Source organism: Belonocnema kinseyi, chromosome 9 (assembly GCF_010883055.1).
Source record: "Belonocnema kinseyi isolate 2016_QV_RU_SX_M_011 chromosome 9, B_treatae_v1, whole genome shotgun sequence".
Taxonomy (NCBI): Eukaryota; Metazoa; Arthropoda; class Insecta; order Hymenoptera; family Cynipidae; genus Belonocnema; species Belonocnema kinseyi.
The window spans coordinates 126,028,380-126,044,016 of record NC_046665.1 but is presented as its reverse complement, the minus strand read 5'-3'; the positions used below and the strand labels follow the sequence as shown (position 1 = coordinate 126,044,016).

Genomic DNA, 15,637 nt, shown 5'->3' with positions numbered 1-15,637 from the left:
AAACGAAGAAATTTACGTCCAACACGTTATTTATTAGAATATTGGTTATTTATTAGAAGTATATTTGTACTATCCTCGTGAGCTTCACGATCAACACAAAAATTCGCTGTTCTGTCAAGAAAATTCGAAGCCACCGGGATCAAGCCAGGAGAAGCTTCTAACTACCCTCCTGCTGAAGCAAAAGTATGTTCTCCATTGCCGCGCTCTCAAACATGCCTTGGCTCACGGATTGATTTTATTCAAGATTCACAGAGTTCTTAAATTTAATCAGGGAACATGGTTCAAAAGTTACATTGATTTAAATACACAATTGCGAACAAATGCAAAAAATTAATTTGGGAAGAACCTATTTAAATTGATGAACAATGCAGTGTACGGAAAAATAATAGAGAACGTACGAAAGCATGTAAATGATAAACTTGTGACAAAGTGGGAGGTTAGGTATGGAGCAGAAGCTGGACGTGTCCAAAATACTCATATACGACTTTCACTATGACTACATGCGCGAAAAGTATGGAAACAATTGTAAGCTATTGTACACCGACACAGACAGTTTGATCTACACAATAACATGTGACGACATTTACGCTGACATTAAGACGGATATACACAAATTCGACACATCTGACTACCCTCGAGACAATGTTTTCGGAATGCCGCAAGCTAACAAGAAAATTCTCGGCCTCATGAAAGATGAATGTTTTGGCAAAATTATTACTGAATTTGTTGGCTTGCGGAGCAAAATGTACAGTGTGTGAGTCCATGGCGAAGATTTTCTTAAAAAATCCAAAGGCATCAAAGCAAGCGTTGCACAAAAGAGTATCTGTTTTGATGATTATCTTGAATGTCTTCAAAATTCCGATATTTAAGCAAAAACGCGGTATTCTATTCGATCGCAGCTTCACAACATGGAGACAGTCAAGCAGAACAAAGTTGAATTGAGTCCGCATGGCGACAAGAGATTTTTTACTCAAATATAAAACAGATACACTAGCATTAGGAATACTACAAAATCAATACAACCGATAATGACGAAAACAATTTAACCGAAAGCGACGATGAACTGCTGGAAATCCTTGTAAACAATTGAAATTGTTTTTGTTAATAGTAGATTTAGTTTATTTTTTTCTAGTTGCAAATACTGTATGATTTTTTTTGTAAATAGTAGGTTAAGGTTGATTTTTCTAGTTGTGAATACTAATTGAATTTTTTTATTGTAAATAGTAGGATTTATTTATTTTTCCCATTGTAATAATTGTAAATAAGTATAATAATAATAAATTGAATTGAATGAGAACAACGTATATGAATTTTCTTCCTCTTTTATTTATTAAAAACCTTACATACAAGTATTATAAGCATACACTTAATATGTCAGCTATACTTTCTTATTAACTTAACATTAGTTTAAGATTAGCTTAACTTTAGTTTAATATCAATTTAACGTTAATTTAACGTATTGCGATCCAGGTGACGTCCAAACATGTCGATACTCATCGTGATACTGACGTTAAAGTTATGAGTACACTCCTTATATATGATTTCAGCTTCACGCAGTTCCTCAATGATTAATATGATTTCATTGTTGTGACTCGTGTTGCCTGGAGCCTAAGAAGCTAGGAGTAGACGACAACGATCAACTAGTTCGTTAGGGTCTTACCCAGTAGACGTAGTCAGTCTTTACATTTTTTCTTGCCAGCATATTCAGTAGTAGGGAACCTCCATTAGTTGACGATCGTCTGCGAGATACGTTGAAGATTTTTGCAATAAAGTTCTTGTACTTGATATCTTGGCTGGTGCGAATAGTTTCAATTGGGCTGTACCGCTTTTTATATGCATTTGTAGTAATCAATATTTCCTTGTAATTATTCGAATCATCACTGCTTACGAATGACTCTTCGGGAGATTTTCTAAACAACAGTTCAAGTAGACTAACAGTTTTCAGATACTGTTTACTATCAACCTTGATATATTGTCCCTCAAAACTAATAGGTTTATCACCAATCATAAAGCTTCCATCACTGAGTTTACGCACACCATTAACCGTATCTAGAAACTGCTTTCTGTTTTTTGTAGCATTCTGAGAAACTTATTTGTCAAATGGTCATAACTAGGAGCAACCTCAGCTGTATCATTATCTTCAAGCATAGTTGTATCTTGATCTGCTTGTTCAGCATCAGCCGTCATAAAGAAAGCGCTATACTCCTCCTCTTTGCCATCATCAACATGTTTTCCAGTTACAGGATCTTTTTCTTCAACTTCTCTCTTAGTTGAAGCATTAGATATGTCAACCAGTTTCTGCAGTAGGCTTGGGCGAAAAATCAACATTGTGCGTCCAGGAAACGCCTGGGGTGACTTTACGATAAAAAGTCATCAGAGGGTACTTAGAGGTCCATAACGAATCGCCAAATTCACCCCATGCTAATCCTCATGAAGGGGAAAATGGCTCAAAATTGCGTATTTTTGAGTAAAACGCTTAAATATTTGTGCAGCTCCTAGCTCACTGAGTTCTACTACTTCGAATGACCCAAAGCCCACCACGCGGAGGTGGCTGCACATCGGGCTACACCCACGCCCTGCCCAACCAACCAACCATATGTAGAACGTGATTATTTAAGTCTCAGAGTCATTAATTACATCCACAAAGTATTTCTTAGTGTCAAATAAGTTGACGGTCTTTCTAGAAGGAAGTGTGGCGCGTATGCCTTGTCGGGACACCTCTGTTACCAGTCTAACAGTTCTTTCCACCGCTACTATGTGACAAGATAAAGATGTGAAGTCAAAGTCTTGTACCAACCCATCGGCCATAGATAGCTTAGCGGTAAGTTTATCCTCTGTTATAGGAATTAAAACTGGAGGTACGGTAAGTGAAACAACTGTCTGCTCCCAATCGATCATTTCTGTGTAATCATTAGCTCCAGAATTAATTTTTGGCACAACATTGTATCTAACAGTTGTCTGTTGCTTATGTTTTGCTTCCAGGATTTTGGTGAGTGCGTCTTGGCGAACGGTAAGCCTAGGGTCGGTTACCATTCCAAGAAGTATATGTTCTGGCATGGCATAGAAGCCGTTCGTCTGAATGGAAGTGTTTACCACATTTCGGTACTTCAGAGAAAGAAACCTTGACAATTTGATTGCTTGGAAGAGGTGCCGACTCACATCAGCGATAGATTTATCCCGTTTGATGTGGAACCACTGAGGTACGTAAACTATGAGCAAGTATTCAATTAATACTTGCAGTTTGTTTCTGGGTCTTTTTGTTGATATGTATAATCTCAGAATTCTATTTGCAGTTGTTAGCCAGCGAGCCATGTTGATGGGGCCTATCTTCCGGGAGGTCAGTTCAGGAAATCACGCTCCGAACCGTATGGCATCTGATATCTCATAAAGATAGCTTTGATCTGAGCTGAGATCAGTGGGCTCAATCTCAGGTAAGTCACACTCAACTTGTTTAAACTTTACAATATCGAGGGTCTCACAAGTTGGAAGTTGTCCGCCTATTAGCCCTGAGTATTTGTTCGGACCAGAGGTAGGTCCGTCACTAAATACGAAAAGGCTTCTGAACGGTAGCTCATTAAAATGTAATAGACAGACAACCCATTGCAAGAGACGATCAAATCGTTCCTCTAGTAGACGAATAATTCCTCCCTTCCAGCCCGTATTCAGTTCTGTTTTTACGTAATTATAAATAGAATCACACTCATCTTGGGCATGGCTATAGCGACTATAACGACAACGTAGACTAGCACCTGCGAGTGAACGAACATTAGGAGTGAGCCGACAGTACGAGCCATTGACAGGTTCTGACAAGTCTCGACAACGCACGACCAGAGGGAGGGGGGGGGTGAGAAGGAGACCGGTGACCGGGGGGGGGGTCCAGCTTCAGTGTAGAGGAGGCACAGGCGCTCGTGTGCTCGTAGACAGACATGACTCAGGGATCGCACAATTATCTGAGCGTTTTACTCGAAAATACGCAATTTGGAGCCATTTCCCCCTCCATGAGGATTGGAATGGGGTGATTTTGGCGACTCGGTACTGACCTCTGAGTACCCTCTAATGACTTTTCATCGTGAAGTCACCCTTGGAAGGCATCGGTATCGATTTTAAGCCCATTTTTGCAAAACCTTAAATTTTAGTGTTATTTAGTGAAATTTCGAGATTTCGCCCTCAAAGAACAGACTGAAGATATTATCCGATTTCAAAATTTTAAAGTGCGCTGAGTTTCGGATTGGACTGGGCCACTTTTGCGTTCCCAGGCGTTTCCTGGACGCACAATGTTGGGTTTTCGCCCCAGCCTATTCTGCAGCGGCATGACTATTGGCTTTAACGGTTCACTCAATCACCTTTTCAGTGTCTGCTCTACCCATTTTTAACATTCGATGTTTACGTCGTATCGCCTCACTAGCTTTTGCGATTTGACAGAGCTCCTCCTTCTCTTTGTGAAACTTTGACATGTTCACTTGTTGATGTCCGAACATCTAATGATATCATTTCCACTACCAATCTTGTATTTATAAAGAGACAAAACAGTCAAATCCTTTTATATATCTTCCCTTGTTGAGTTCACTATCCTTGTCAACGACAACAAATCCATACTTGTCAGTATTCCAACATGCTGAGCATAACTCTTGAAATTGAGAATAACTCATGTCAGTAATGACATGATCATCGTATACATGTCTCAAGTTTTTTTCATCCTGCTTGAAAAGTATCAACAGATTGACATTATTTCGAACTAGATGCTTAGGAATTCGAGCGTAAGTTTGACACAAGTAAAAACTGTCAGCATAGGCGTGTCTACCCATACAGTAAAAGGATCTGATATTATCCTGTTTCTCACAGGCCACGTCATCAACTACAATGATAAGCTTTGGTTGAGCATCACTTGGTTGTATGACATTTTCATACATACTTAAGGGAAAGTATTCAACTCCTTTCACATTATTCAATACACGTTCTAAGAATTCGTACTTTGGTTGTTTGAGGGATTTCGAGTAGACGTAGACCTGATCAAATTTCATTCCATTAGGGTGTATGATTAGGGCAAGCAATGTATTTGTCTTGACACAATTTGATGGTCTACAAAACACTGCAAGAATACTGCCTGGAAGTAGACTACCATGACGTTTCACGCTATTCTCTTCTGGTTGAACTATGGTGTCAAAGTTGTCAACCGGAAGTTTAACGGGTTGTGTCTAGAAGCGCATCTTGATCTCGACTGCTGGAAAAACTATAAATACAGCTCTTATATAGCTTTTACCTCAGTTCCATGCTGACCGCTGTTCAGTGTAGAATGATTGTGCTTGAACTACCGACGTGTCAGCCGCAGCATGGGATCAGGAGCCAGCCCCTTCGAGCCTTGATCGGGGAGTGCGTGATGGCTGCAGAGGTCGGAATCTGCAGTGCCCCGGGCGAGTTCCAGTCCGTCTGTGTTTTTCCGGGACTGGTTAAACGAAGGCTGGGCCCCACAGAACTGGGGTAGGACTTAGGTCCGAGGGTATACACGTTCCCAGATATTTCGGCCCGCCCCTCCACGCACGATGCGCTGGCGATTATAACCTATGGCGAACCTACAAACAGCATTTAAGAATTCAACGAAAGAGGACAACATCACATCAGACAACGCGGAAACTCTCACCACTAGTACTGAGAGATCCGAACCCGCAACTAAGTCTGGAGTAGATGTCACGAAGGGCTCAATAAGCCTTCAGAAGAACATAGAGGCTGAAGAGAACTCCATCAGGGAGATAATTAGTAAGATGGCTGAAGAGACTGCAAAAATGAAGGAAGCTGCAAGCAGGCAGAAGAACATCAGTAATGAAGTCAAGTTGGGAATTGCAAGCATAAAGGAAATGCTTGATAAGTTGATGGAAGAGCGAGAGGAACAGAACGCTAACATCGATAGCCTTGTTGATCTTCTCGCTACTCCCGAAGCAAGGCCCTCAAAGGGCATGGGAACGCCGGCTACAGCGTCCAAAAACAAGAGAGCAGCATCAAGCTCGGCTGAAAACCTGGCAGCTAATCCTATAGAGAAGAAGAAAAAGGAGAACAAGGAATCTCAGGATTGGAAGTTCGTTAAGGGCAAGAAGGCGAAAAAATCCAATAGCCGATTGAGAGGATGTCTTCTTAGAATTAGGAAAAGAGACGAAAAACGCCAAAGCTTTTGGAGAGGCTATACAGAAGCATCTTGGGGATATGGTCACCATGAGGTACCTGTTTCGCACTGTCAGACTGGAAATCCTGGACATCGAAAGCCTAACCACAAAAGGAGAAGTAAAGGAGGCACTTCGGAGAGACCTCGATGCGAAAGCAGATGACGCAAAGGTGACAATCCTTAAAGCCAACAGGCGAGAGCAAGTTATTGCCATAGTTGAGCTCAACGAGCAAGTGGCCAAGGAGCTGCTGAAAACCGATCACATTAAGGTGGGGTGGATCAGCTGCAGATTAAGACGAAGAGTACGAGTCAACCGATGCTTCAAGTGCATCGATTATGGACATCAGGCCAGAGTTTGCAAGGGGCCAGATCGCAGTGGTCTGTGCTATAAATGTGGCATGGGTGGACACAGGGCAAATGTCTGTACGTCCGAACCGCACTGCGTCCTATGTAAGGGCTTGACGACTATGCCCGAGGGTATGAACCTTAATCATATCCCAGGGACGGGGGCATGCTTCGTCTGTAGACAAGAATTAGACCAGGCGAAAAACAGATAGGCATGGCAGGATTTCTCCAGGCCAATATGCACAGTAGTGAAGAGGCGAATGATCTTCTATATCAAATAGTTTGCGAAAAAAACATCGATCTCCTAATCATCAGCGAGCAATACAGGGACAGGGATTCCCCAACATGGTTTTCGGACAACCTTGGAACAGCAGCCATATGGATACGAAATTCAAGAGGAATACCTGTTGAAGACCATGGCTCTGGAGACGGTTGCGTCTGGATCAAGAGCAAAGGAGTCACTTACGTAAGTTGCTACCTCACTCCGAACGAGAGCATCCAAGATTTCCAGGAAAAACTCGATCTACTGGAGGACACTTTACAGGTAGCTGAAGGAAGAAAAGGAACGGCCGGAGATCTCAACGCAAGGGCGGTGGAATTAGGAATGCCCAAAAAAGACCCGCAAGGAAGGCGTATTCTGGAGATGGCTGCAAGACGCGGACTGCTAGTGATGAACACCGGCAAAACATCAACTATTAGAAGAGCTGGCAATGTAGGGACAATCCGGGACATTACTCTGGCTTCGGAAGAAGTGGCCCCTCTTATGGTGAACTGGAAAGTCTTGGAGGACTATATTGGAAGTGATCACTAGTATATCCAGTTCACTATGAAAGAAAGTCTAGGTGTTAGGACACATAAGGGTAAGTGCAAGGGCTGGAATGTGTCTAAAATGAACACAGAAAAATTTTCCCTGGCGGTAACTAGAGGACAGAACAGCCTTATGGAGCGATCTGACATGGGAGCGGAAGCAACTGTGGAAGCTACTATGCAGATCATAAGCCAAGCCTGCGAAGCCTCGATGCCTCGAAAGAAGAGGCACAGAAACATGGATGCCGCCTACTGGTGGAATGAAGAAATCGCCGAACTCCGAAGGGAGTAAATAAGATGCCGACAACAGCCACCAGAAAAAGAGCAACAGGTGTCCAGGCATGCAAGGCAGCCAAGAAGGAACTAAACAAGGCGATAAAAACAGCAAAATACAGAGTTCGGAGAAGCTACGAGAGGAAGTGGATGGTGATCCTTGGGGTCTGGGTTACAAAATAGTAACCCGAAAACTCGGGGCCCTCTCTGCGAGCGCGTCAATGGGAGCGGAAACCATGAGACATATCGTCAACGTACTCTTCCCGACGCATCCGGTGAGAGAGAAGGATGTTTATGAAACCCCTCTATCGGAGATTCCACTCTTCACTGAAGAGGAATTAACAATAGCTGTAACCTCTCTTCAAAACAAAAAAGCGCCAGGACCCGACGGGATTCCGACGGAAGTCCTGGAGGCAGTAACACGCGTCTGCCCGCAGATGCTACTTAATATGATGAATGCTTGCTCAACAGCCGGCATTTTTCATAAACAGTGAAAGGTCCAAAAATTAGTGTTGCCAAGCAAAGGGAAAGGAGATCTGAATTCCCCATCGTCGTACAGGCCACTGTGCATGCTCAACACTATGGGCAAACTCATGGAAAAGTTGATAAAGCCTCTCCTGTTGGCGGCCATCCAAGCAGCAGGAGATCTGTCCAATAGACAGTACGGCTTCAGGAATGGCCGTTCTACTATACATGCGGTCCAAGAGGTAGTGGAAACCGTCGTTAAAGTCGAAGAAGAAAGCCGATACACTAAGAAGGTTGTTCTGCTGGTAACCCTGGATGTCAAAAACGCCTTCAACTCGGCCAGGTGGGCGGAGATGATCACAACATTAAGGAGGTTCCAAACACCTGAATATCTCATGCGTATATTGAGAGACTATCTTTCAGATAGAATCTTGATATACGATAGCACAGAAGGCCCTAAAAAGAAGAGAATTACATCTGGAGCTGCGCAGGGTTCAATACTCGGCCCCGACTTGTGGAACATCTCCTATGATGACATTCTCAGATTAGAGATGCCGGAGGATACGTTCCTGTCGGGATACGCGGACGACGTACTAGCCGTAATCGCTGCAAGAACGACGGAGGAACTATGGTGGAAGTTAAATCAGGTGATGAGACGCGTGTAAAAATGGATGTACGACCATGGACTAGACCTGACGGCGGAGAAAACCGAGCTAGTCATAGTCACGAAGAAATACATCCCTTTGCAGATACCCATGAAAGTAGGATCAGCAGTTACTACAACGAAGGCAGCCATAAAACATCTGAGCATCTGGATGGATAACCGGCTGTCTTTCCACAAGCAACTGAAGCAGGCAGCAGATAAGGCAGCAAGTGTCACATCGGCACTCAGTAGACTCATGGTCAACGTGAGTGGCCCAAGACCAAGCAAGTGCCGATTGCTCATGACAGTGGCTCAGTCCATAATGCTCTACGGAGCTGGAATATGGGCTGACGCTCTCAAAAAGAAAACACACTGCAAACTCCTGGCAGTGTCGCAGCGAAGAGGCGCGCTCAGAATTGCGTGCGCATATCGAACAGTGTCCGAACCAGCGATTCTAGTAATTGCGGGGACGATACCGATCGATCTTCTGGCCCAGGAGAAGAAGAAAGTCTTCCTCAGGAAGACGGAAGTCACAAAGGCTGTAGCGAAAGCCGAAGCCAGAGCAGCCACCATGGAAGAATGGCAACAACGATGGAGTCTTGACCACCTAGGAAGATGGACCAACAGGTTGATTTCCGAGTTGAGTAACTGGTTGAACCGCAGGCATGGAGAGACGTACTACTATCTGACGCAATTCCTCTCAGGGCATAGTTACTTCCGTGACTATCTCTACAAGAGAGGAAAAGTCAGCAGCCCAAAGTGTGGGTATTGCAAAGAAGAAGAAGACGACCCGAAACACACTTTCTTCGAGAGTGACCGCTGGTCCGACCTTAAACACAGGTTAGAAAGTAAGATAGAAGAAATAATACCTGATAATGTTGTTGAGTTGATGTTGCTGAACGAGGAATGGTGGGAAAAGGTGGCTACCTATGTTGAAACTATCCTGCGCAAGAAGAAGCAAGAGGGGCAACTTAGTGGATAAAATTGAGACAAAAATTTCCCACAGGGTCGAAGGCCGGCGAGCCCGAGAAGAAGCATCTGCCTCTTCTACCGAGGATGACGCGTAACGCTGGAGGGAGAATCCACTACATGAAGAAGCTCAAGCAGGCAATAGAAGACGGAAGACGAATCACGGCTAATTGGCCTTATCTCTATGTTCCCGAAGGTATGCGAGAGCGATTCCAGGAGCATAGGTTGGCAGAAGAAGGAGTTAAGGTTTAGTGGGTAGGTGCCGTTTCGGTAAGTCCCACTCTCACCTTCGTTCCTTGTGGAATATGCGCCCATGTGTGCATCTAGCGTATATGTATATATGCGTGACATGCATATACTGTGCGCGTCGTCCCCAAAGTTCGAATGTGGTTAGTGCATGAGCATTTCACCGTTTTTACTTCTTTAACAAAAAAAATCATTATCATCATCATCACCATCATCATCATCATCATTCCACCAGTGGAAAGTCATGGAGGAGGCGAGGGATACATCTGGGTAAAAAGCCGCAAGATCATCTTTGTGAGCTGCTACCTTACCCCGAACGAGTCCATCAAGGATTTTGAGAAGAAATTCGATAAATTCACAGAGATGCTGCAAGACACGACAGATGACGTAGTGCTCGCAGGAGATTTCAACGCGAAAGTTATTGAGTGGGGTAAAAGGGTGATAGAGATGACTTTAAGAAGGGGACTCATCGTCATGAATACGGGAGAGACCACTTTTCGTCGTCCTGGACAGAGGGAAACCACACCTGACATATCTCTGGTGACAGAGAATCTGGTGAGAAGGGTCCAAAACTGGAGGGTCATAGAGGACTACACTGGAAGTGATCATTTGTATATAAACTTCCATATACAAATATCCTTGTGACGAGAACGGCAAACGGCGCACAAACAACAATCAAAGTGGAATGCCGCCAAGATCTACAGACAAAAGCTGGCGTCAACGCTTATCAACGGGCAGGAGATCAAAAAAAAGATCATCATCATCATAATGGGTATCGTGTACAATCGCAAAGGAGCCTATAAAAGAACGTCAACATGTCAAATGCAAGCCAGTTCTCAAGCAGAACGCAAGTCGCTAACACCTCAGAGCGTGCTCTTGCTGACGCAACTTGTACAGAAGATCAGATCTCTTGTAACAAGAAATTGAAGCGTCCATTCAGAATATTTATCATTTCCACTTGTTGTTGTTGCAACAAAAATGGACGTGACATACCCTATGAAGAAGTGAGGCTTATAATCCGAGATACACTCGGTGATGCTCGCTCAGTCTACGTCAAAGGAATCGAAAAGAAAAAATGGTTGACTCAGTACATGCCAAATTTGAACAATCTGGAAGATCTGGGCTGTCCCTCGCTGAAAAAACTGTACAGCACAGTTTCAGCAAGATGCAATCACCACTATCCTTAATGCTAAAATGCAAATTGTGCAGTTCAAAATGCTCTAGCTCTCAAGACCTGGTTCTTGTATCCTCAGGATCAGCCAACTATCCGACAGTACTCTGAAAGCAGTGACCTTGACAATGACACAACTGAAAGTATTGATACTAAATATACTTCCTTATCTAATACAATGCTAAAAGACTTTTATAACCATTGTGAATTTATGTTTTAACTGTAATTACTTTTTTCTGTCACATTATAGGTTAAGATTTTCTCATGTAATATTAGGCTAAGTTTTTTCTTAAATAAAACCAAAAAAAATTTAATTGAACATCAAGTCAAGATTTTTTTTTAAACCCCACCCATTCATTTAGTTAAGAATTAGTTAAGTTTATTTCAAATTTAATGCAGTGGCATTTTTAAAATGTTAAATTTTTCAAATTTAACACCAGTGGCGCCATCTGTCGGCGAAAACTGGAACGAGGTAGTGATGTCGCCGAAGTGACATAGGTATATTACTTCTATGGTAATTCAGGCTTTTAAAACCAGTATAAATTTGAGGAGCAGTTGATTAGATCGTCATTCGTGAAGTCGGGCGAGCTCGGGTACGTGTTCGCGCATTTTCGGCTTTATACGAACCTAGTCTTCGCAGCAGAAAAGGGGGGAACCTTCTCCCTTTATTCTTGCATCGTTTCACCTCTCGCCAACTCTGAGGTTGTTGTTGCTCCCGCGTGTTTTTACTTTGCTTTTGCGTACGTTTCTTCTAGTTCGCTTTTGCTGTCAGCGTGTCAAATATGAATAGCTGAGCGGGATAAGCTTTACATCTATAATCTCTAGGATAACAGCTATAATATTTCACATGTATTCTGTTGAATAAGTGGACTATTCATTTGTTAAATTGTTAAACGAACAGTTGAAAACTTCTTATTTGATTAACTATACCAAAAGAATCAATTTTCGAAAAATTAATTCAACTTTCATCCAACTAACTGAGATTAAATTTGATTACAAAAATGAATTAATCAATCATTTTTCAGGTACTTCTTTATCTTTACGGTAGTGTAAGTTCTTTTAGGATGATCCGATTGGAATTTTATCGTAGTATTTTGGAAAGCTGTTTTAACTTACTTTAAGACTATTATAACAATTTTTTTTCGGACTGGTAAGGTATATTTTATTTAATAGCAGTGTCTTAATATTAGTTTTTCAGTTTTGGTAGAAACTATGATGTCGTCAATGTACGGCAGTACTGTTCCATCTGAAAATAGAGATTTAACTGTCTTTCTTATCTGAGCCTGGAACACGGTAGTAGATTCGAAGAGACAAAATGCAGAGGGAACTTATCCTTCACGACGTGCTTATTTAACATATGATAATCCACACAAAGACGAGCAGCTTCATTTTTTCTTGAAGACACAGCCACTGGACCTGCATAATCAAAGATGTTCTCTTTTGTTATACCTTTTTGTACCTAATGATCGATTATTTCGTTCCTCAGTTGCCTATACTCCGCTTATAGTCGTGAAGGATTTCGAAAGACTGGAATTTCACTTTCAGAAAAATCCTCATTGTCTCTCCGCTGTCCTCGGTAGCTTCGGATGTGTAATCCTCTATGTGTTCTTCTATACTCTTCCTTAATGTTGGATCCTTGATGTGATACGTCACAGAGTTAAATTAGGATTCGTAAAAATTGATGTTCTTCACTTCTTTCCAGGATACCTCGGTGATGTTGCGTTCATTACATGAATCTGCTTTACGACCTGTTTCATCGTGATCGAAGCCATCCAATTCTAGACACTTATCATATACGTTTTTAAGTCTAGGTCTACTAAATCTAAAAGCTTACTTCCAAACAAATTGCCGTAAGAAATGAAATCATCTGAAACAACATGAACTTGTGAAGCTTTTCCTGGCTGCTTAATCACTGAAAATGTGAGCACTTGCCTAAATTATGTAATTTATCAAAACTCGTATGAAAATATTTGAAATATCAACACTGTCTGCTGTTATCTAGAACTGAGCCCTCAGTTGAGAATACACTCAAAAATAATTAAATGTATATTCACTCTTGCTTGATTAATAATTTTCCAATTAGTTATTCATGTAATTTTAATGCTGAAACTTACCTTTTTACAATTTTTTAATAACAGACTTCTTTGTCATAAAAAATTAAACACATAAGGACTTACAAATATTTATAACAACTTAGTGATTTTTTTTTAATTCTTCTTACGTAAGTCTTTATTGCCTAAATTTAAATGTTGGATTTTATTTGCTGGCACGTGAAAGGTATATTGCACCTTCATGCTCTGATGCAAATAATGAAAGGAAAAGCATTACAAATTAAGAAAATAATGCTGGCGCAAAATTGGATTGAATATATCAGTACACATACAAAAAGTAGCAGATAATTGTTTTCCCATTAAACAGCCAATTTTCTGCAGATCCCTAAAACTAGTGGAACGGCTTTTAATATATTTATAATTAAAACTAGCGAGAAATTCATTAACGTCATTTTAAACTCCCGAAGTATACTAATTTCTAATTTTCCGAAGTAATTACTTTTCTCGAACGCTTAATCGCTTTTTATATTATTTATTTGATCATGAAAACCTGCTAACAGGGTTATTTCCAGATCAGTAAAACTTAGAAATCGTAAAATGTGTGAAAAGAGAAGTAATTTCTAATGACTATAATTCATAGTCTTCAGGAATATAGTCAATTTATATAGTCAACAGCTGTGAATAAGGTGAAAATGCGAGGAACTCTTTATATTTCTAGAGTTTTCGTGAATTGAAAATTTTGGCAAAGCCTTGAATTGCTTAGGTTCCCGTTTCACTTCTTCACTACTCTTTACAGAGCCCATTTAAACAATTTCGTTGAATGGGAATTAACTTTTCTTTGAAATAATTACAAGATTTGCCTCTTTTAACCTATTAACAAGGCATTTTACCTTGTTTCTATGTTCTTGTAGGGTGTCTGCATAGATTGCTATGTCGTTAAGGCAAAGCCTCAACACCTTTTAATCCTTAAAGTAAATGATACATTAATCGCTGAAAATTTACCGGAGTGTTCTTTGAATCCATTAGCATGTTAATATTCTCATAATATCCGTTTAAAAATAAAAATTCAGTTTTAGGTTTATCAGCGGGATTCAATTTAGGAACGTCTGAATATTTTTAATTTAAATTTACGCGTAAGAGAAATTGAATATAGAAGTGCGTATTTTATACATTTTGAATACTGAGATGTATCATTCAGAATCGTGTTTATGAAGAAGTTAAATTAAATTAAAATTTTACTCATACCTATATATTAGAAATCATAATTCATAATTCACGGAACTAGAAAGCATACAATTTTCAAAGTGCTTAGAACAATTAAAATTTTAAGGTTTACAATATTTCTCGCAATATATAAAATTCTGCAATTTTTAAAACTTATTTTTGATTCTCATTTTTAATCTGACAGAAATCATATCTTCGTCCATAATTTTAATTTGTGAATATAGTTTTGAATGTGTAACTCTAACAGATTTTAATATTTAAGATGATGTAAAGATTCGGGAACACCAAATCATAAATCTTCGACCGACAATGGAATAATGAATTCTGAAAAATTATTTCTTCTGTCTTACGGTCACGTCAAAATAAAAACAAATTAGAGCTATCATTTCAACTCCATTTATTTTTAGAACAAAATTAAAACTTCGACGACGTTTCTGAATCTCTGCGTGCTTTTTTCAGAGTATCTTAGTTTAAAACGATTTGTAAGCGAAACATTTATCTCCCAGTCATATGTTCATCATTGTTCCAAAACACTTAGAATGGTTTCAAAATCGTTAATAATGTAGTTTTTACGCTGAAAAAAGCCTCTTCAATTTTATAAGGCTTTCTTCTTTTACTCTTCCTCAATAATGGTTTGGAGTCTTACTTTTTTAAAACTTACAACAACGTATAAATTATTTTAAATGTGACACAAAAAACTGACACGTATTGACTCTAAAATTGGAATGATTGTTGTTTCGCTTACAAATCGTTGTAAACTAAGATACTCTGAAAAAGGCACGCAGTGATGCCGAAACGTCCTCCAAGTTTTAATTTTGTTCTAAAAATAAATGAAGTTGAAATGATAGCTCTAAATTTTTTTTATTTTTCTTTGACCGTAAGGTAGAAGAAATAATTTTCTACAATTCATTAATATTTGAAGCCTTGAAACTAAAGTTTTCCTTATATTAATTTTTAGATAAATAAACACATCCGCATATTGCTAAATGTTTCTGTGGAATCATGCAACCAGTAATTTTTTCTTAATTTAACGTGAACCAAGTGTTCCGTCGTAGCATTGGTGTACGCTTTATGAGTTTTGAAAATAGAACTTCGGTAGTTGGGAAAAATTCACACATCAACAGATGGTCAAGCAAATTTAACTCCCTCCCGCGTTGTACGTTAAACGTCCAGAATCGCTCCATTTCCAGAAGCCTGAAATCAAGACGTCTTTGATTACAAGGTTTGATCGTATTGTGTCCTCTGCTGCTCAGTGTGATAATCCGCGGAGGAAATTCTTTCACGCATAG

General features: G+C 40.3%; 2 protein-coding genes across 2 annotated transcripts; both read left to right on the top strand.

The window, feature by feature from the left end:
- The first annotated feature begins 6,713 nt into the window (after positions 1–6,713).
- LOC117180736 lies at positions 6,714–7,310 on the top strand. Its single transcript, XM_033373227.1, has one exon. It carries the CDS (start codon positions 6,714–6,716, stop codon positions 7,308–7,310), a length of 597 nt encoding a protein of 198 aa, XP_033229118.1.
- A 1,405-nt stretch (positions 7,311–8,715) lies between these two features.
- On the top strand, positions 8,716–9,669 carry LOC117180735. The gene has a single exon (XM_033373226.1). The coding sequence runs from the start codon at positions 8,716–8,718 to the stop codon at positions 9,667–9,669; it is 954 nt and encodes a 317-aa protein (XP_033229117.1).
- The last annotated feature ends 5,968 nt before the right edge of the window (positions 9,670–15,637 follow it).